Here is a 20,246-nt window from a genome sequence, read left to right as displayed (position 1 = left end):
TATTTTTTGTGGTAATGTTAAACTTAAGAGTTTTCTTTTGATGATTTAGGTATATCGACATATTAAATTATTAAGCTTATTTAACTGAAAGCAAGAATCAACATCGAGCCGACTGAAGTAAAAAAATAAAAATAAACTCCCACTTCTCAGTTTAAAACTACAAAATTTGACACAAAGCACCACAGAATGATTTATTTATTTATTGGTGCTTTATGAAAAAGCAAAACCCTGAATAAATTTGAGCTTCATATTAAAAAATTAAATGCGTCCTACTGATCACCAATGTCTCTTGGAGTGAGACAGTTTTTTTTTCACTTAAGTGAAATTGCTAATGGCTAAAAAAGATAAGGATATGTTCAAGTTTCTTAATTGGTTTGGGTTTTAATATAATTGTGGAACAGTCCAGGGCTCTAATTTTTAATATCTGTGTTTAGTGAACATGTTGTGAAGCATGCTGGCATTGGCTGTTGGTGAGTGGCTGAGCGCTGACTCTGTGCAGAAAACTGCCTGTGTGCATTTCTTCCCAAGAGGACGTCATTAAAAAAACCTGGGGCTCAGAACGGGAGGAAGTGTATGTGTTTAGTAATAAAATGAAGAAGACCTTATCCCTCCTCTTCCTTCAAAAGAGTAACCCAACTTTTCTTGGCTGCCAGGAGTTTCATTGGCGCACATTTAGAACAGAAAATGGCTGTGAAGCTGCCTCTTTCTGAAATGCCCTTTTTATTTGTTCTTGTCCTTTTTGTCCCCAATCTGTTGATAACTCCAGGTTCTCACAATGCCATGGCTGTCAGCCGCTTTCCTTCCTCTCAGTTCAGATGTCGTCATTTCAGAGTGTTCGCTTCAGTTATTTCAGAAATGGTGAAATCTGTTAAAGTCACGAAGAAAGGCTTTTCAGAAAGGCAGAATAAAGTGGGAGAAGCACATTGTGAAATAAGTAATCTTGAATAATACCAACGGGTATTTAAAGTATTTTTTATATCAAAGGGCACTTTACCCGTGTGCCATTTCCACCTTTTTCCTGGGACTATACATTTTGACTTTCACACTTTGCTCCTCTCCTTGTATTCAGCACGAATTAATGACCCCTCATTAATCTCTGTGTGTGAATGCGTGTGTGTGTGTGTGTGTGGGGGGGTGTGCATGCGTGTGTGTGGGTGTGGGTGTGGGTGTGTGTGCGTGTGCGTGCGTGTGTGAGTGTGGAGAAGGAGCCGCTAGCCACATCAGTGACTGCCCTTTCAGGGGCACAGGCGGCTGTATGAAGAAAAACAGACAGCTTTTGTATGAATCCCTGTCTTTTTTCATTTAAAGCAAATTAGTGTTCAGCAGCAAAGAGAAATCCAAGTGTACCCTTCATTTAGGCAGCATCAAAACCTGCTGCCACTGCTCTTTTCTGTTGCATTTCAGTAAAATTACAGTCATTATGTTACTGCTCTGTTTTGTCTTGAGTGATGACTACTGATCAGGAAATTATAGAGCAAGACTTTAACCACAAAGGCTAAGGCTAATTTGTAAATACAAATTTCATTACCCTTTTGTTCCTGAGTGTTCCTGACACTTGCGTGCATACTTGCACACTTGTTCTGTAGTTAAGGTTTCACATTTCATTGAATTATTAATTACATTTTAAGTAAAATGTTATTTTTTTATGTGTATCTGAAATTTTAATTATCTGCATTATTTTTGATAAGCTTACAATGAACCCTTGCTCTTTGCATTTAGGTTACGAGCATGGTGAGTATTTATTTTCATTTCTGGGTTGCAGTTTCTGCTTTATTTAAATGCTGCTTTGTGTGTTGCTGCTAATTTTGCATTTGTGCTGCAGTCATAGTGACACAATAGTTTCTGCACTGTTTTTTGTGTTTATTGGTGCCTCTTTGTGTCATCACTCCACTACACTGACATCCACTGCCAGCATGCCTACATGAAGCTTCTGCCACCAATACATCTGCATGGGCTTTCCACTGTTCCAACATGCACATGGTGCTGCAGCATTCATATCTACAAATATTGTACAGTTTAATGGAATATTAACTTGGTATAATGTTTACATTAATTAAGCATTTAACCTACCTTAATTACTTCCAAACGTGATTACTGTTTAATAATCTCTTTTTTCCTATAGATTTCTTTCTAGCAAAATCTAGACTTATTTCTTGTGACTGAGGTCAAACCGTTGTGTTCACAGCCAAACAGACTTTAAAAAGAAACTGAAAGAAGAGTTAAAAGGAAATAAACAATATTTAAAAAAAATCTAAGAAAGAAGTGGCAACAATTTATCCAGAAATTAATATAAACGAACCTCAATTATAATTATTATTCTTTTAAAAACAACAAACAAAATGTCACATCAAAAACTCAGGATAACCAGAAAAACTAAAAATAAGTCTAATTTATGTCCAAGAATCCAAATAAATGTTTTTTTTTCTTCTGTCCGTTCAACAGCAGAGCAGCGGAAATTTAAAGGTGCAATTCTTTGGCCAAACTGAAGGGCGGCGCTGTTTGTTTAAATGATGCAGTTCCACAGTCAAACACAACGGCGGCGCTGCACATTTACAGTTTGGTAGGTCAGTGTAAGAAAAGAATTGTGCTGTTTATTTACCGTGCATTTTTAAAAATATATATATTTTAATGATAAATTGACAAGAAATAGGATGAAGAGAGAAGGGGAAGACATGCAGCAAAAAAGTCCTGACCATGTTGAGGACTGTAGCCTCGGCACAAGGTGCTGTGCTCTAACACCTGAGCTGCCCAGCGCCCCGGTCTTTGTTAATCTTACTGAAGTGGAGTTGACGACCTTCAAGTTTACTTCAGAAATTCTTTCAGATGTTTTTATGTGATGAGTTTTGACATGCAGACAAATGCAACCTTGAGATGAGTGCTTCTGAATGAGCATTTTAAAAATATTTTCATTGAAGATTAGTCATCAAGTAAAGTTTAATTCCACTGCATACCACTCCCTGCTGTCATATCTTGGAATTTCTAAGCTATTGTTTAGCGCATACCTTTAAAAAAAAAAAAAACTCAAGTCTTTCCTTAGCATGGCAATGCTCATGATGCTTCTTTCAATGTGCTTTCTGTGTACTGCTGTGAACAAGGTCGCTGGTGCTTTCAATGTGCAGTTTAGACTCTGTTTCTTGCTACCTCACCAACATGTGCCCCAAAGCTCCCCAACTCTCTCCTGTGCGAGTGCTAAGCCTTTTGTGACTGCCCTTAAAGGACCAAGCCGTGAAGGACAAAGCCCTCCAGAGCATGGCCTCCATGTCCTCGGCTCAGATCGTCTCCGCCACGGCGATTCACAACAAGCTTGGCCTGCCAGGCATCCCTCGGCCCGCCTTTCCAGGAGCAGGGGTAAGAACTTCACCGGCACCCTGTTATTGATCCATCCTGTCCCACTTCACCCAGGGCAGGAGCGGGGCCAGCTCCATCAACACTCTGGCCAAATCACATTATACACCACTGTTCCAATCTGATAAACACATGATGAGAAGGAGTGCTAGTCAAGATAGCTGTAATCAGTAAAGATTAGGAGCCTTTTTGATGTTGCATGTATCAGATGCCCACAGTTGGGCTTACTTTGATGATTTATGTTTCTTCATTCTCCAGTTATGGCAGGGTATGATATCAGCTGGGCAGCCAGGATCCTCACAAGAGTAAGTCTCATCAATAAGTGTCAAAAACATTTAATCTGTTGTTATACGTTTCATGCCTCCATAGAGCTCTTTTCACTGAAACCTGTGCTTTCCTTTTTCAGTATTAAGCCTTTTACCCAGCAACCATATCCAATCCAGCCAGCGGTCACAACAGCCATTTCAAGTAAGAATCAACTTTATAAATAATGGTCATATCTGTCATTTTTAAACTGTGAACATATAGAATAAAGATTAACTTAAATTTACTCGAACCTAATTTAGTAAATTATGTTGTGTTAAGTTTTTTTTAATGTTGTATTTTCAGTCCATAAGACTATTTAGTTCTGATGGGCACAGCTACTTCCTGAATCATTTTTTTATGTTTAAATGAAATATAAACTGCTTATTGCTTTTAATACAGAAATGTTTTAATATCTTGTGCAAGCAACGAAACCATCTGTACACTGCAGGTTTCAGCTTCACTCAACTGAATAAAGTGGTCCGTCTTTTTTATCCACACTGAAGTTTAATAAATATGTCTGTGACTTCAGGAGTGAAGTGTCCTTCACACATATTTTACTCCTCTGTAAATATGTGTGAAAAGCCCCCAAAAAATCCATACTTATTTGGTCACAGTAGCATAATTTCATTACTTTATATTTGCACAAATAAAACCTTCTAATTTAGATGAATGTATAGCTTCCTGTTTTAGATTAATCAGAGTGTTTAGGACACTTACTCCAAGCCTTCCTTTGGTACAGACATGAGATAACACAAAGAACCATTTGTTTTCAAACTTACACTTGTAAGCTGTAACTCATAAATTAATTTGCCTTTTCACTGAAAGAGGACAGCGATTCTGTAATCATGAATGTGTTTAGTGTTTACTGTGAAACACTCCAGAGAGGAGATGAAACTCTGGCCATCCTTCTGTATTTTTCAGGTTATGAATCTGCCACTGCTCCAGCTCCCACAGCTCCAGCGTGGCAGGGCCGCTCCATTGGCACATCCAAACTCCGACTAGTGGAGTTCTCCGCCTTCTTAGAGCAACAGAGAGACCAAGACTCGGTGAGGAGAGTTGTGTACCTAAAGACTTGACTTCTAGTTTTCATTACCACCTTGTGTCAGGCAGCAACTAGCTTCTCTCTGTGAATGAAGAGAAAATATTTTCCCAGACAAGCATTCAGCTGTGCGGAGGCCAGAACAGGCTGAGCGGGGTAAAGTCTGCTTTGCAGCAGCACATAATGATTTTAGATCAGTCCGCTTTGTTAAAGCATCTTCTTTAAAGCCAGATCAAATTTATGTAGAACTTGGATTCACCAATCGTTACCTGGCTTGTGTCTCATGTTCTCATGTTTGCTTATAGTCATTTATTTTGCATAAAGCTGAAGGATCTAAAACGTTTCATTTCTCATGAAAGCTGCATGTCGTAGACATTGATCTAACCCTTTCACTATCACCCTCAAAACGTTTGTCAGTGGGTCCTTAAGGACACAGTGTCCTCTAGACAGATAAGAAGTTTTAAACTTGGGGGACAAAGCGTGAAATAATATTAAATAATGTTTATGCTGAAAAACATTCAGCAAAGAGGGACCACAATTTCTCCACAGCCATTTAAAAATTTGGTTGCAAGTTATTGTGAATGCTCAACATCACCTAATGTTGCCAAGAATGCCTCAAACATTTACTAGGTTTGTAGAGAAATTACTTTTCACTTAAGGGCAAGGCTGGTTTTGAAGCTTTTTTTCCCCATTTGGTAACTTTATTTTGTATTTATTTAGGTTGTCTTTGGCTGATCTGATACATTTAACTAATATAATAATATATTTTTAATGCCTTCAATTGCACATTTTTTATGAATAAAATACGACTCCTTTGCTCTTTTAGTACAACAAGCACCTGTTCGTACACATTGGACAGACAAATTATTCCTACAGTGACGCTTTGCTTGAGTCGGTGGACATTCGTCAGATTTACGATAAATTTCCTGAAAAGAAAGGAGGACTGAAGGAGCTGTATGGAAAAGGTCCTCAGAACTCCTTTTTCCTCATCAAATTTTGGGTAAGTGTGAAAATACAATCCACATTTTTAAAGTTATTAATTGCAATTTAGAATCATACATGAAATTATTGCTAATGTAAAAAAATAAAACATAAGATCCTGCTCTGTATCACTTTGTTCAAGTTTGTATTTGGTGATTTGGAGTAATCAGGCTGCACAGAGAAGATTGCTCCCTTAATGTTTGCAGAATGCACTGTGCTATATTTGGACTTGCATAGCAGGAGAGCCTTTTGATCAAAGCTCTCGCTAATTCAGCGTAATATCTCCTAACAATGGAGTGACCTGGTTGCACTCCTAATGGCTGTTTAAACATTGTATGTATTTCCTCCCTGATGCAAAATGCTAACAAGCGGCGGCCAACAAAGTAGACCCCGTATGCACTTGGACTAAGTCCCCTCGAATTCCTTTTGAAGTGACCGGCAAATCTGAATTTCAAATGAACGACAGAATCTGCGAAATAATGAACGTGTAGCTGCTTTGCTTAATGAAGGAGGAGAATGTTGTTGGGAGAATGTCTCCTCTTTTTGTGCCCATAATGAACAGGATATTTGGGGCACAGAAAGGCTGCCCTCCAGGAGCCGTCCCATTCGTCCTCAGAAATCAGTCCCCTAATGCAACTTCATTTAGTTCTTGTTAGGTGATGCCTTCCTCGGGTCGGATGCACTTACATGCTGAAAACTTTAATTCAATGCATATTATCCCAAGAGATCTGCGATCAATATCTGCTATGTGCATATGTTTATAGATAGCATTTTTGCCAGTTTTTCCATAAATTAACATAGTGATGTTTTATGTCATAGCCAAAGAATATGTAAATAATATTTAATGTACACAATGTTACATACAATGTGAGAGACGCTGATAGAAAAACAAACCCCTGCAGACATGTAACAAATACACAACCCTCCACATTTATTGACGCTCCTGTTAAAAATGTGTAAAAGTTAATATTTTAGTCTCACATTGAAACAAATCTTGTTGTTCTAACTACATATGGGCAAGTTTAGGTTTTCCACTGGTCATTTGTTGGCTGTAAAGACAAGACCTATTCACCTGTTTGAACCTTAAAAAAGGTGATCATTTTGTCTTTTTTTTCCTCCAGGCCGATCTAAACTGTAACATTCAAGATGATACTGGATCATTTTATGGGGTGACCAGCCAGTATGAAAGTTCAGAGAACATGACCATAACATGTTCGACAAAGGTTTGCTCCTTTGGAAAGCAGGTTGTTGAGAAAGTAGAGGTATGAACTTTTTTTTCTTTTTCTGTCACTTAGATCAAAAATGGCTCAAATTGAATTATTGTTGCAGTGGATTTTTTTTGTTTTTCATTATATTTAGTTACTATATGTTCCAGATTTGAATACTCTTTTTCTTTCCACAGACTGAATATGCGCGGTTTGAGAATGGACGCTTTGTTTACCGGATAAGCAGGTCTCCGATGTGTGAATACATGATCAACTTCATCCACAAGCTAAAACATCTCCCAGAGAAATACATGATGAACAGTGTCCTGGAAAACTTCACCATCTTATTGGTAAGCACCTCCCTGACCCTCCGCCGGACTCATTCTTCCTCTTTTCTCTGTCAGGATGTGCTGTCGGTGGTTCCAGCTGTCAATTTTGGCGCTCTGACATTCCTCTCATTCCACGGAGGATGAAACTCCGTCCCAGGAGTCTCATTATCTGAAAGGGAAAGGGAGGATAAGAGAGGGCAGGAACTCCTGCTATCAGGGGTCTTAAGTGTCATTAACCACAAAGAAATAATTAAGGCAAAAAAAAAAATAATTAAAAGACAGGCGCAGATCGATATTTGTGTGTGTGCGTATGCAAAACAATAACCAGGGTCTCTTTTTATGAAGCATTTTATGATTTTCGCTAAAAGCAGGACCCCATGGGGTATTAGAAGCAGTGGTAAAATAATAATTAACCTGCCTCCCACCTAGACAATAAATGCAAGAGAGGATATATTTTACTTTTTTCTAAACGCCAGGTTGCCACCATGGCCAAAGATTACTGACTCTGAAAGTGTTTAACAGCTTCTAGCTTCAACAAATTGAATTGACTTTGTTATTCAAAAACTTCCTGTCGCTCCTCAGGCTCAGTAACTTTTTAGTTTTAAGTTAATTTTAAAGATATTACTTTTGCCAAGAAAACATGGCATCGTTCCACCCCAACGTATTTTCATGAGAGCACTTTGGTCCCTAAGAATCAGTGACAAATACAGATTTTAGCAAATTGATCAAATGACCTACAAAAAAACTTAGTGTTGACCCATAAACCAAATCCATTTTTTTTTTGTCTCATTAGCCATGAGGACGAGAGTCCTGGTTTATGGTTCTTCTTGTGAACCTTGGCCAAAGTGACAGCCTAAAACAACTAACAGGTTTATATTGAAACTATTTGATGCAGTGTAAAACAAAACGATAAAGGAAGCTGTATAAAATACAAAATATATTAAAAAGAATTAAAAATTAAATTGGCAAAAAAGCAGCAAGTTATGAGATACTGGTAAGCAGATAAAAGAGAGGGAGTCTTTAAGCGGATATTTTACTGCTCATTCCAATAATCTCATCAATGAGTTGATAATACATGCTAACTCATTTTTATGGTGTGCTGATAACGTAGTGAAACAGCACAGTGCCATCTAAGGGCAAAACGCAGTATTTTTTTCCATGTAAAAGAAAATTCTGCTGTAGGACTTCTCAACAGGAAACAAGTATTCTTCTTGGGTCTTTAAGTTATGAATTAACAATTTTTTTAACCCCTCCCTGGTGCTCTCTTCAATTGTGTACATTATGTTTTTAACTCTATTGGATTATTTTTTAACTCTTTTACCCTCTTAAATTTGTTTACACAAGCACTCAGTTTCTGAGAGCTCAATGAATTTTCTTATTTTGCGTTTATATGCAGGTGTTCCCTCTGCCACAGTGAGATAGACATATCAAATTTACAGAGGTCTTGAAGTAAAACTCCATATCAGTAGAGATATGGCTCAGTCTGAGTTATCAGAACCTAACAGGCTGAATTGTTCCATCCTTGTTGGAGATTTTCTGATCAAACTCTTGCAATCGGGCAAGAAACTGCATGCATTCAGATTTTGCACCGTTATTATTATTATTCAATGTTGCACAATTTTAAGCAGGGTGTAATTAGATTTCAAATAGCAAAATATGTAACCCCAGAGTGAGAAATAAAATAAATAGTATGTGCAATTTAATGAAAACTATATTCTAACTTAAACAGACTGTTCATTGGCTAATCAGATTAATGGTTATAGACCATTTCCTCAAAAAGGTCTGCACATAAATGCAAACATCTCGGCCAGAATGTTAGCTGGAGATGGGCACCAGCAACCCTCCCGACCCCACTAAGGGWCAAGGGTGTAAGAAAATGGATGGTGGATAAATGCAAACATAAATCTTGCTGTCCTGTCAATTTTAAGAAGAAATTTTCACTGTCATTATTAACTCCTATTATTAACCCAAAGGCTTTTTGTCTTTGAATATAATTCAAAGTCAAAACTTGTTGATTGTTGAGCTTCAAACTCAGGTTCAAGAGACTTGATTCAATTACAGCCTCATTTTAAATATGTTCAGCACAATGCACTTAGGAGCATATTTTAGTGAAGTTCTGATTAATTAAAAAAACATACAAAACATTCACCTTCATACACAGCTTTCAAAAGAGGTTTGATTAAAAACAAGAAGATGCAACAGCCAATAAAGTGTTCCTCATGGGGAAAACTGTTTCTTAGATTGACCTAATAATGTGCAGAGTTTAATTGTTAACCACAAAATGTGACTTTTAAAAACTGGCTGCACAAAAGGTGACCAAATAGCTTTCTTGGGAATGAGGACTTTAATTTCAATATAAAAAAATGACTTGATCTGGACATGGTACCTGTAATAGAATCAGAAAATCCCCGATTCAAACAATTTTAAAACTGCAAAGCAAAACTTCCAATTGAATATCTGAAATGTTTTAGAAGAAATTGGATAATACAACAATTTTCTTAGCCTGATAAAGAATAATTTAAATGTAGTTTCTGTTCTGCCCTTTAGATAATATTCAGAAAGTGTGATGCGACATGCATGCTTTTGGATTTGGGAAGGGAGCAGAAGCTCCCACAGAACAACCACACTCACAAATATCTCAGCTCTTGGTTCTCATGATGATTTGTCTGTTTCTTTTGAAGAAAAGTCCTTAGTGCTGCTCCACTAGAGAAGGCTGTACGTTTTCTGTTGCAGGTGGTGTCAAATAGGGACACCCAGGAGACGTTGCTATGTATGGCTTGCGTGTTTGAAGTATCAAACAGCGAGCACGGCGCCCAGCATCATATCTACAGACTGGTAAAGGAGTGAAAACTCTCTCCGTTTTATACATTTCTTTCTTCATAGACGTATCAACCTCAAAACAAGTGGCAGTGCCTCTGCATGGAAGTCAGCCTTTCAATGCTCTTTGTTTGAGGGAAGAGGTGAAGTCGGTTTGTCATAAGTTTGTTGTATTTGTTGTTGACCGCAGCTGTGAAATATGGTACAGTTGTTTTATGTTTTAATGGGAGTTTTATGGGAATTTTCATTTTTAAATACGTTTAGTTGGTTGTTCCAAAAATAATCGAGAAGATTTATTTGTTAAATGGAAATATATGTGTTGTCTTTTTCTGCTCTGTTATGTAGACTAAGGGGGAAACAGAACTTGCAGCCTACGATGGTCTGTACAGTTCATATTGAGGATGTTTTGTAAATCTGTGCTTCATAATTTGTCAAGAGTACATAATGTAGAAAAACATGTTTTCACAGCAAAATAGACTTCCCAAAGAAACACAACTAACACTCCAAATATATCAACACAGTGGCTGAAAACATATGGTTGTAAAAAGATGTGTATATATTCTTGTTAAAGCACTCCAGATCTCAAACACCAACAAGAAAATACACTGTGAAATTGCAAAAATATATCTAGCGTGCGTACAGTGTCTTACAAAAGTATTTATCTCTCTTGAACTTTTTTACACTTTGTTACAAATAGAACTACAGACTTCAACAACATAAGTTAGTGCATGGCTGTGTAGTTTAAGGAAAAGAATACTTGGTTTTACAGTCTGAAAAGTGTGTCATTTATTTGGACATTTGTTTGCTTTATACAATTGTAACTCTGGCTGTAGGTTTAGTGCTGTTATCCTGCTGGACATCCTGCCTTCAGCAGGTTTTGTTCACTTGTTGTCCCCCGTTTAGCCCCATCCATCCTCCCATCAGCTTTAACCAGCTTCCCTTTTCCTGCTGAAGAAATCATCTCCACATCATGATGCTGCCACCAGCATGATGACAGCAGGATGTGGCTTGTCATTTTGCTATTTAGCCAAAAAGGTTTAATTCTGGTCTCGTCGTATCAGAGTCCCTTCTTGCACATGGATGCCATGTCCCCTAAAACCTTGTTGTGACCTTTAGACAAGACTTCTTACAAGAGGCTTTCAGCATTGCTGTTCTTCTTGACATTTTTCCATAAAAGGAAAATTTGCAGATTTTCTGATTATTTTACCTTTGCTGTGAATTTCAGCTTATCTGAGCAATGCTTTCCTTTAAATGCCTGACTGTTCAGGTGGACAGCCACGTCTTTGCAGGTTTACTGTTAAACTGTGCTCTCTTTTACTCAAATTAAATTAAATGAGGTGTATTCTGAAGGAAATTAATTTCACTGTTTTCATTCAAATGAATCGTAATAGAAGGAGCTGAATACATTTTGATGAAATGTAAGAAAATGAGAGAAAGTTTACGGGTTATAAATACTTTCCCAGGCACTGTATGATCCATTTGCCCACTAAGAACCATACTTTTGAAAACAAACATTTCCTGTGTGACAACTGACAGGATAACTCTCGATGTTCTAGACAAGTTAAAGTACACATAACATGACTCGCCTTAGTGATGCTGCAACTTAAAAAAAAAAAAAAAAACACAGGTTAAAGTATCCTGACACTACAGATCACTGAGTTGGCACACCCTGGAATCGGGGTGCAAGACATTCCCGTTGAGTTCACACGTTTCTGTTGCCTGCTCCCATCTTAAGCCTTAAACCTTAATAAAGCTGTTTGTGGACTCCAAAAGATGCCATAAAAACTGTGAACTGTCATACACTAGACTTGTTTTGTTTGCAGTGTTTATTCTGTACAATCAGCCAAAGTGTAAGTGTACAGTGCCTTAGAATGTACGCATTACTTCTGCTTAGGTCTAACGTTGGTTTTGTGAGTGAAACGGGCAAAAACAACAATATGCTAGTGCTACAATGTCTTAAATTACACTTCATCAAATCAGTGCACTCCTAGAAATCCTTGTTTTTAAGACGCAGTACAACTTAAGTTCAGATAGATTTGTAAGCCAGGAGAAGAGTTTCTAATGATTTTGTATGAGTGTAATACAAACACATAACAGCTGCCTTTCCTGTTGCAAAAGACCAAAAAGAATCGGGAGAATCTCTTGTAGTGTTCTGTTTGGTAGCGAGGAAGTGCCTTTGGTTTCAAATTTCCAGCTTCAAAAAGATTAAACATAAAAAAAAAAAATCAATGTTGCTAAACCAAATACAGGACACAAGTGACACCAATCACCACATTGCCTTTTTTAAAGGACTGAGGACTGATTGACAGCAGGAAAATATAGATCATGGATAAACAATTCTTAATTAGGATATTAATCGGGTTTTTTTTTTTTTTTAATGTTAGAAGAAAATTGATTTCCTCGCTTTAGACTTTCATTTTTAGACCCCGCCGACTACAAGCAGAACGCAAAAACACAGAAGCGGTATGCTTAGTGCACACTTGCAGGTTCAAGTGTTTGCAAGCAGATTGTTAGAAAAACTGCGGTTGTCTTGTTACAGTGACCGCTCTTTGCGACACGGGGAATATTTTTGGGGGGCGGGGGGGTGAACACAGTTGGGTTTTCCTTGTGATGCAGACACAATTGTGTGGCTCTTAGATAAAAGTTTATTTAACAGCATGAAATCTAAAATCACATACAGGACTGTTTTCTAGTTAAACTGGGATTTGTGTCCAAACTTTTTTTTTTTTTTACAGCTGCTGCTGCAGCAGTGTGAGTGGATCATCAAAGCTAATACTTAGACTATAAGAGTCTTATTACTTAAACATTTTACAGTTTCTTACAGAGATTTTATTCAGTTTTAAGAACTTTAATACAAGAATTATTAAATAATTACAGACAATATCTCTGGAGGATGCAGTTATTTAGTTCAGTATTTTGTGGACAGCATGGAGCTGTAACAGCCTCTGTTTGTACGTTTACCCTGTGTATCTTTTCACATTTATTGATCACACTATGTAGTGAAGTGTTCTTTTCTTCTTGTGCCTGTATGCTTTGTCCTGTGATGACATCGTCTGTATGCTGAGGCTCATTCTGATGGTAATGTCACTGCTGCACTGCTGACATATAAACACTAAAACCGCAGGACTGATGGCTCTGATGGGACTAACGTCTGCTGGACTGTTTTTAAGGGAAAATAGACAGACGCGCATAAAGAGCTGCGTTCAATCATGCTACAAACATATCAGCAGTTTAGCTCTTATTTGTAATTTTGATTTTCAGACGGGGTACTGGTACCTTTCTGTTGTGTGATCATCCCTGACGATGATGGCTTTAAAGTGACTTTTGAAATGGCTCACGTTCACTCACTTTGGTTTATGTGTGCAGATCTTTGTTGTTCTTTTGTATAAAGGTGTTTTGTATAAAAGTATATCTTAGCCTTTTCTTGGTACAGATGTGTGATATGTTTTCCTACTCATGAGCGTAAAGTGTCGGAGCAATGGAGAGAAAAGAAGCTGTGCCGTTTCCCGTGTTCTTCTCATGGTCTTGTCTTTGCTCCGTGACATTATGATGCCTTCTTGACAACACTAAATATTTTGTAGCTTTCTAGATACTTTCTATGTATGCAACATCAAAGTTTAATAAATCTAAAAGAAACAATGGCTTCTGCTTTTTCACTTGGATGCAGGCACATCGTAATACTGGTACATTTGAATACTAGCAAAATGTTTTGGGGTTTTTTGTAACTGTTTTTTGTAAAAGGTGAATAGATAGATTCATTACACACAGAATGGTATTTTTAACTGGATTTTTTTTTTTAATGATCACATCTTGCAGTTATTCCTCCTCACACACGTACACACACACACATCCTTTAATAAAAATGAATAATACATCAGACAAAAATGGGTTTTTTTGTTGTTTGCTTCAGAAATATCAGGTTTTTTAACATGTAGGTGTCTTTGTGATGTCTACACAACCATGAAGAAGATGGCTGACATATTTTGTTGTGAGTCATATGGTGTGAGCCACAAAGGTTTCCTCTAAAAAAAAAAGTAAAGTCAAAGCAATAGTTTGGGGGAGATACAACTTTGTTGGTGTTGGTCCACTGTGATCCATCAAGTCCCAAAGCAGCACAATTGTTCAACAAGAGATCTGAGAGTACCTTGTTCTTTCTTCTTCTCCTAAACTTTCTGGAGATGCTGTTAGTTTTCCAATAACTGCCATCATTACCTGAATCTGGTTTGATGATTGTAGGGTCACTGTGCTCAGTTAACCAGCAAACATGTCTGACTCAAACCTGAAGGAGAATTATGGAGATTGTCGGGATGAAGATGAGACACCAGCCCCACCAATGTAAAGGAGCTTGATGGTGTTGAGTGAACCTGGGCTTCATTGGCCGATTGCCTCCCAACATGTTGCACTGATTAGAGCCCTAATGCAAAATTAACCCAAAGTATTGAGTCAGCAGCTTTTTATTAATATAATTTAATTTAGTAGTTTTCTGTGAAACAGAATTCTGGATTTTTCTCAGCCGTAAGCCATCATCATCATCACCAAAATGAACAGAAATAAAAGCTTGAAATATACCACTCTATGTGTAATTATAGATTGTATAATTACAATTATACAATCTACAATTAGATTGTAATTATTAGTGTATATTAAATCACATTTTTGCATTAAATTACTGAAATAAATATAACTTTTTAGTTTGTCTATCAAGATGAAATGTCATGTTTGAATCATGAACCACTACTATGGATCACCTCCTCATCAGTCCTACACAATCTTAGAAAGTCTGGGATGTTATTTATGTATTTTCCAGTCGTGGATATTTATTGAAAAAGAAAAGTGTGTATAAAAAACTTATGCTTTTTCTCTTTTATTATAAATGTATTGAAACAACATTTCTAAAACACGTGTTAACCATTGTTTTAATGCTACTTTTTAAATAAAGGATTGACGCACACAGATTGTATTTATCCTTCTGTCAATCTGTCCTTCCACCAATCCATACCATCCGTTTATCCAGCATGTCATTATGTGGCTTTTTGTAGGTTCTGTGTTTAAAGTGTGAGCACTGTAATTGTATAAAATTCATAGTAGACATTCATATTTATACATGAATACTGACTCAAAAGAACGAATTATTGCTTTGAAATTTTAACTCAAAGGATGAAATTGTCTTGGAAATTTTACATTTTAACTGAACTATCCTCATATCAACAGCAGAGGGCGGTGTTGCTTTATCTCCCCCGGGAGATGTGAAACGTTTATCACCAAGGTAAGAGAAATCGCCACCAGAGGGAGATGCAATGGGTTTGAAAGCGAACAATGTGCACTAAAATAATGAATGTAGTTAAAGTAGTCATGGTAAGTCCAAGACCTGATAGAAGTGAACAATAATAGTTGGAATATTCTCAAACGAGTTCCTTCAGAATAAAAAAAAAATGCATTTTTTTATACCCACTGCTGGAAAGAATCATAAGTATGAATCCTCCTTATCCTTGTGTGAAATATGAGACAGGATAGTTCATGAACAGAGCTTACTTCAAGATGACCGCCACATATAAAGAGGAAATTTTGTTTTACATTGGTTCTCTTAAATAATGTTTCCTGTAGATATTCATCACACTTTAGCGATCAACTTCAAAATATCTATTTTTTTGTGAACAAGAATAACACTGAGCGCTTGTTTTGCTTTTAGCTCGTTCTACATTAATTAACATTGTAAAGCCAAATCTTTGAAAACAATTAACAGAGAGGATGTCAATATTTGGCTTTGTAGCTTTTTCTATAATTTTGGATTATCAGACAACTAAGATCTGAAATATTACATTTTATTAAATAAGCAAAGCATGGACAAACTTTTGTCATGTGTTATCAATGTGTTAAGAATAAAACTTTTGGATTAACTTGCACATAAGTGCAACATGTAAACATAACTTGGTTTCCATAGATTGACCTTTTTTTTAAGTCTTCATTCATCTACAGCTCAGATAACTTCTGTGGCTTGTATTTTGGTTGAGGTCACACTATGACTTACATTTCTTACTATACCTGTCTGGATCCTCCTACATAACTTGACTCGGTCCATATTGAAAAGTTGCACACAACACATGACTGCAAGAGAAAATTAAGAAGTCACAGAAATATCTCTAAATTCACAATATACACATTACAGCTTTCACTTCCCAAAACACTACAGGCCAGATGTTCTCTATAATTTCTGCACAATATGCAAACTAAAAGAAAAGTCGGAAAGATCAGAGATCATTTAAGACAGAACACTATAAAGAAAGGGGAATAATAAGGACCCACTGGAAGGATTCATAATAACTCCAGAAATACATTCTTACGTGTGTTACAATGTAGTAAAAACTCTTATTGTCAAAGAGAAGCGCAGAAGGTCACTTCTCTGAATCTCTAAGAATTCTCATATCCCACCTGGATGTTTTTTGGCCATTTTGGGGGAAATGTTCTGTGGACTGAAAAAGGCTTTTTTGTTGTTGTTTGTTAAAACACAGATTCCAAACAAGAGGGTTTAAGTTTTGGGTTGCTTTGCAGTCAGTGGAACAATTGGCTCATAATACCAAGAAATTGCATAGAATCGTGTGTTCAGGGTGTATTGCGCAAAAATAAAGGTTAGTTGTTAGAGTTTCCAACGAGAAAAGATCCATGTAATGAAACTACTCTGAGCTTGAAGTAGCAAAATAAAACTCTTAAATGTGTTTAAAATGGAAATGAAGATTTATCCTATGACCTGTTTTGGCTCCTCCTTTTAAATCAGCGGCAAATAACACAGTTAAGCTCAATATGAAGCCGTTTGGCTGACAAGCGGTCACGTGATCTCAGCCGAAGTAGCCAGCACTCTTAAACATGCACAAAAGTTTTCCCCTTAGTGGACCAAAGGAACACACACAGAACACATGAGGCTCCCATCCTCCAACTCCAAACTTCAAACTTCTCCGATCCGTCTGGAGGCGCTCCACGAACGGACCCTGATGCGCATTTTTCTTTGACCGATGTCAGTAACGCTTTTCCTTCCTTCCTTTTTCTTTCAGAAAAGAGATTAGCATATTCGACTATGGGGTCTCCCTCAGCTCCAGAGGAGAGAAAGATATCTGTGTGGGTCTGCCGAGAGGAGAAGCTGGTCCTCGGCTTGTCGAAGCGCAACACCTGCGCTGATGTCGTGAAAGTGCTCCTGGAGGAGCAGTGCGCGCAAACCGGCCTTTCCACGGCGGAGTCTTACTGCGTCGTGGAGAAATGGAGGGGCTTCGAGAGAATTTTACCGAACAAAACCAAACTTTTAAAGCTGTGGCTCGCGTGGGGAGACGAGCGGAAAAACGTCAAGTTTCTGCTGGTGAAAACAGACGCCTCTTTGGAGAACCGCAGGGCCCGGAGCGCAGAGGCGCGCGTGGTGCCGAGCAAGCAGAGCCCTTGCGTCACCAAAGGGTCTCCGAGGTCTAACATGGCCTGCATCTCGCCGGAGAAACAGCGTCGGATTGTTAGGAAAGCTTTCAGAAAGCTGGAGAAGATCAACAGGAAGAGGACGCGCGCGGCGCACAGAGACGCATCCAGCGCAGAGAAGATGGAGACTTTGGTTCATCTTGTTGTGTCTCAGGACCACACAATCCGCCAGCAGGTTCAGAGGATCACAGAACTGGACTCAGAGATCGAAAGGTGTGAGGCAAAGGTGCATCTGGAGAGAATTAAAACGCACGGGGTCAATTACGTGCAGAACACGTATCTGGTGGGCGCAGTTTATGTCCCAGCGCAGGAAGGAAAGGGATTTTACTCAAAAGAGACTTTTGCCAAACTTAAAGAGTATGCTCGGCAGTGCGAGGAGGTGCTGAAGCTACAAGAGGAGCTTTCTGAACAGGAGGCCCTGATGGATACGATCACAACTCACATTCAGGAGGAGCTGAACCTCCGCTGGATGCAGCGCAGGAAGGAGGAGTTGCGCATCAAACGGTCCTCATCTCTCTCCTCCTCCCAGGCAGACTCAGCGCCGCAAAGCGCGCAATTTATGGAGGAAGAGAGGATCAAAACGCAGCTAGATGCAAGTTTATACATCGGCCTGCGACTCAACGCGGATTTAGAGGCTATTAGGGGCGATTTAGAGCTGTCCCAGCAGATTGGCGCTGCCAGGGAGAAGGAAATGAGGGATTTGCTGGACAAAGTGAACAGTATGGACATGGAGGAGGAGGACGGCGATGAAAAGACGCGCCACGGGACAGATGACAAGGAGACCATGACTGACACTTTGGAAGGGGAAAGTGAGTGGGTGGAGCAAGCGAGAGGTCTGTCTAAAACAGAAAATGAGAACGACGACGACTCGGACACAGGCTTAAGCTCTTTGCACAGTCAGGACTCAGACGGCCTCCCAGTGTGGGAATCACTGGTTTGAGATTTTACAAGAAAAGAGACGTTGTGTTCACAGTCTCAGGTAAAAACATCACTGTAGTCTATTTTTATATAACTGAGATATAGAGTATATGTGGATTCACAACAGTTATCATAGATCCACTGGATTATTAAACTGGCTTGTTCAGATTTAGTTGTGGTTGGAACTGAAAAAGAAATTGTTTTGATAATAAAAATTGTTTTAAAGCTCGAAAATATTGGAGTTTATTTCCTTTCCAACATGAGTTAGTTTGGGCGAAGGAATTTAATTAAATATGACACGATGAATGTGCAGCTAAAACATATTTTCAAAAGGTCTGCCAGGATACACAATTCAGGAACAGCATGCTAACACAGACAAATATGACAGCAGTGTTTTGGATTTGTTTGCAGATGTCAAACAATGACTTAGTTTTTTGTTTTTGTTTTGTTTTTTTCATGACCTCTCACACTGAAATTTCTTTTGCATGTGAATCCTGAAGCCATAATATCATCTAAAGTCAAAACAGAACTGCAGAGCTCTAGCAGAAGGTCAGTTCCACATCCGGACAGATAACAATGAAGCACAGACATTTAACTTTCAGATGTGCTGCAACTTCTGAACTTACAGCTCCATCAAAGCCGAACACATCCAACTAAAATATTGGTACAGGAACAGAAAAACGTCACATTTTACCAATTAACATTCAAAGAAGCTAAGGTTTTTTGCTTTATTTTAGAAACCAAAATAAAGACATCACCTGTTCAAAAAGAGGCCATCTGGACTTCCAGTTAAAGATCATTGCGTTCAAGAGGGAACAGTAGTAAGACAGTAAGTTTTGTTTGCTTCCTGTGGGACATAGAAGGGTATCAATCATCTGAGGACTGGTGTCTTTATGGGGACTTTAGAAGATAAACTGCAATTTCTTCATTAGCATGAAGACTAATATGTGAATTCAAAGTAAAGATAGTGATGACGTTGTTAGGGTTACAATTTGGAGGAATGCTCCAATAATTATTGGAGCATTCCTCCAATAATTGGAGGGAAGCTTATGACTGTACATATACTGTGTCTAAATAAGGAGATTTTTCTGTTTCAAACCGTTTTGGTGACAATGTTTTTTTGTTTTTTTTTGACACAGCTGTCATAACAAATAAAGCAACAAGAATCAAAGTTTCTGAGCTTTTTATTAGCATTTTTAAATTATAACGTCAAATGATCAAATCAAAAATGACTGAAGGCAGACCACTGCTACTGTCTACAGTAATAGGCAGAACTGAGGACTGAGACATTGAAGTTAAAGCAGACTGTTGGAATGTAATAAAAACATACATTCTGCATGTTTTGTAATTTACTTTGACTCATGGATACTTTTTGCTCACTGGATATCAAAGTGGAGTGTTTTCATGTGCCTTGTGAAGTTCAGCTAAATTATAATGGTTGTCATTTTAATTAAAATGACAGAAAATGCATAGAATTGCTTGTTAAAATGTTCTCGGTCAACAAACAAGCAAAAGTCTACCCATCTTACTTTGCTATGAAATGATGTTAGTGTGTGGAAAATGGGTTAGATATGATCATTTATCCTCTGATGTATAAGGAAATCACTAATTAAACCTTCAAATGTTTATTTTTGTAATTTAACATGCTAAATAAAAATAAATCCACACTGCTCATATTTGTTGATGAATCTCATGACAAACCGTTTGAGGATATTTCACCAAGATCAAATTCCCCCTGCCAAGTGTAACTTATAGCATTAAACATATAAATATCCTCATATGTTCAGAGAATAAAGAGCAAGAGACATGTATTAAGTTTCTGCTCTTGATGAACCCACCCATGTGCCTCTTTGT

The 20,246-nt window shown here is 37.9% G+C and overlaps 2 protein-coding genes across 8 annotated transcripts in view; both read left to right on the top strand.

The window, feature by feature from the left end:
- The window catches only part of tead1b (TEA domain family member 1b), a 49,237-nt gene extending 35,574 nt beyond the window's left edge, over positions 1 to 13,663 (top strand). For 4 of the 7 annotated variants that reach the window (XM_017304151.1, XM_008405298.2, XM_008405299.2 and 1 more), the window contains 9 exons: positions 1,720 to 1,731; positions 3,217 to 3,348; positions 3,604 to 3,650; positions 3,752 to 3,813; positions 4,573 to 4,697; positions 5,517 to 5,690; positions 6,793 to 6,933; positions 7,074 to 7,226; positions 9,939 to 13,663. In XM_017304151.1, the coding sequence (XP_017159640.1) occupies positions 1,720 to 1,731; positions 3,217 to 3,348; positions 3,604 to 3,650; positions 3,752 to 3,813; positions 4,573 to 4,697; positions 5,517 to 5,690; positions 6,793 to 6,933; positions 7,074 to 7,226; positions 9,939 to 10,052 (960 nt within the window). In that variant the 3' untranslated portion in view covers positions 10,053 to 13,663. The other 3 variants (XM_008405300.2, XM_008405296.2, XM_008405301.2) reach the window with 2 other exon arrangements.
- Positions 13,664 to 16,019: 2,356 nt separating this feature from the next.
- Positions 16,020 to 20,043, top strand: rassf10b (Ras association domain family member 10b). The gene has a single exon (XM_008405294.2). The coding sequence runs from the start codon at positions 17,092 to 17,094 to the stop codon at positions 18,412 to 18,414; it is 1,323 nt and encodes a 440-aa protein (XP_008403516.1). The 5' UTR covers positions 16,020 to 17,091; the 3' UTR covers positions 18,415 to 20,043.
- The last annotated feature ends 203 nt before the right edge of the window (positions 20,044 to 20,246 follow it).

The sequence above is a fragment of the Poecilia reticulata genome, linkage group LG3 (genome assembly GCF_000633615.1).
Source record: "Poecilia reticulata strain Guanapo linkage group LG3, Guppy_female_1.0+MT, whole genome shotgun sequence".
In the NCBI taxonomy this organism is placed as follows: domain Eukaryota; kingdom Metazoa; phylum Chordata; class Actinopteri; order Cyprinodontiformes; family Poeciliidae; genus Poecilia; species Poecilia reticulata.
The sequence above is the reverse complement of the archived record's forward strand: the minus strand, read 5'-3'. Positions and strand labels throughout refer to the sequence as shown.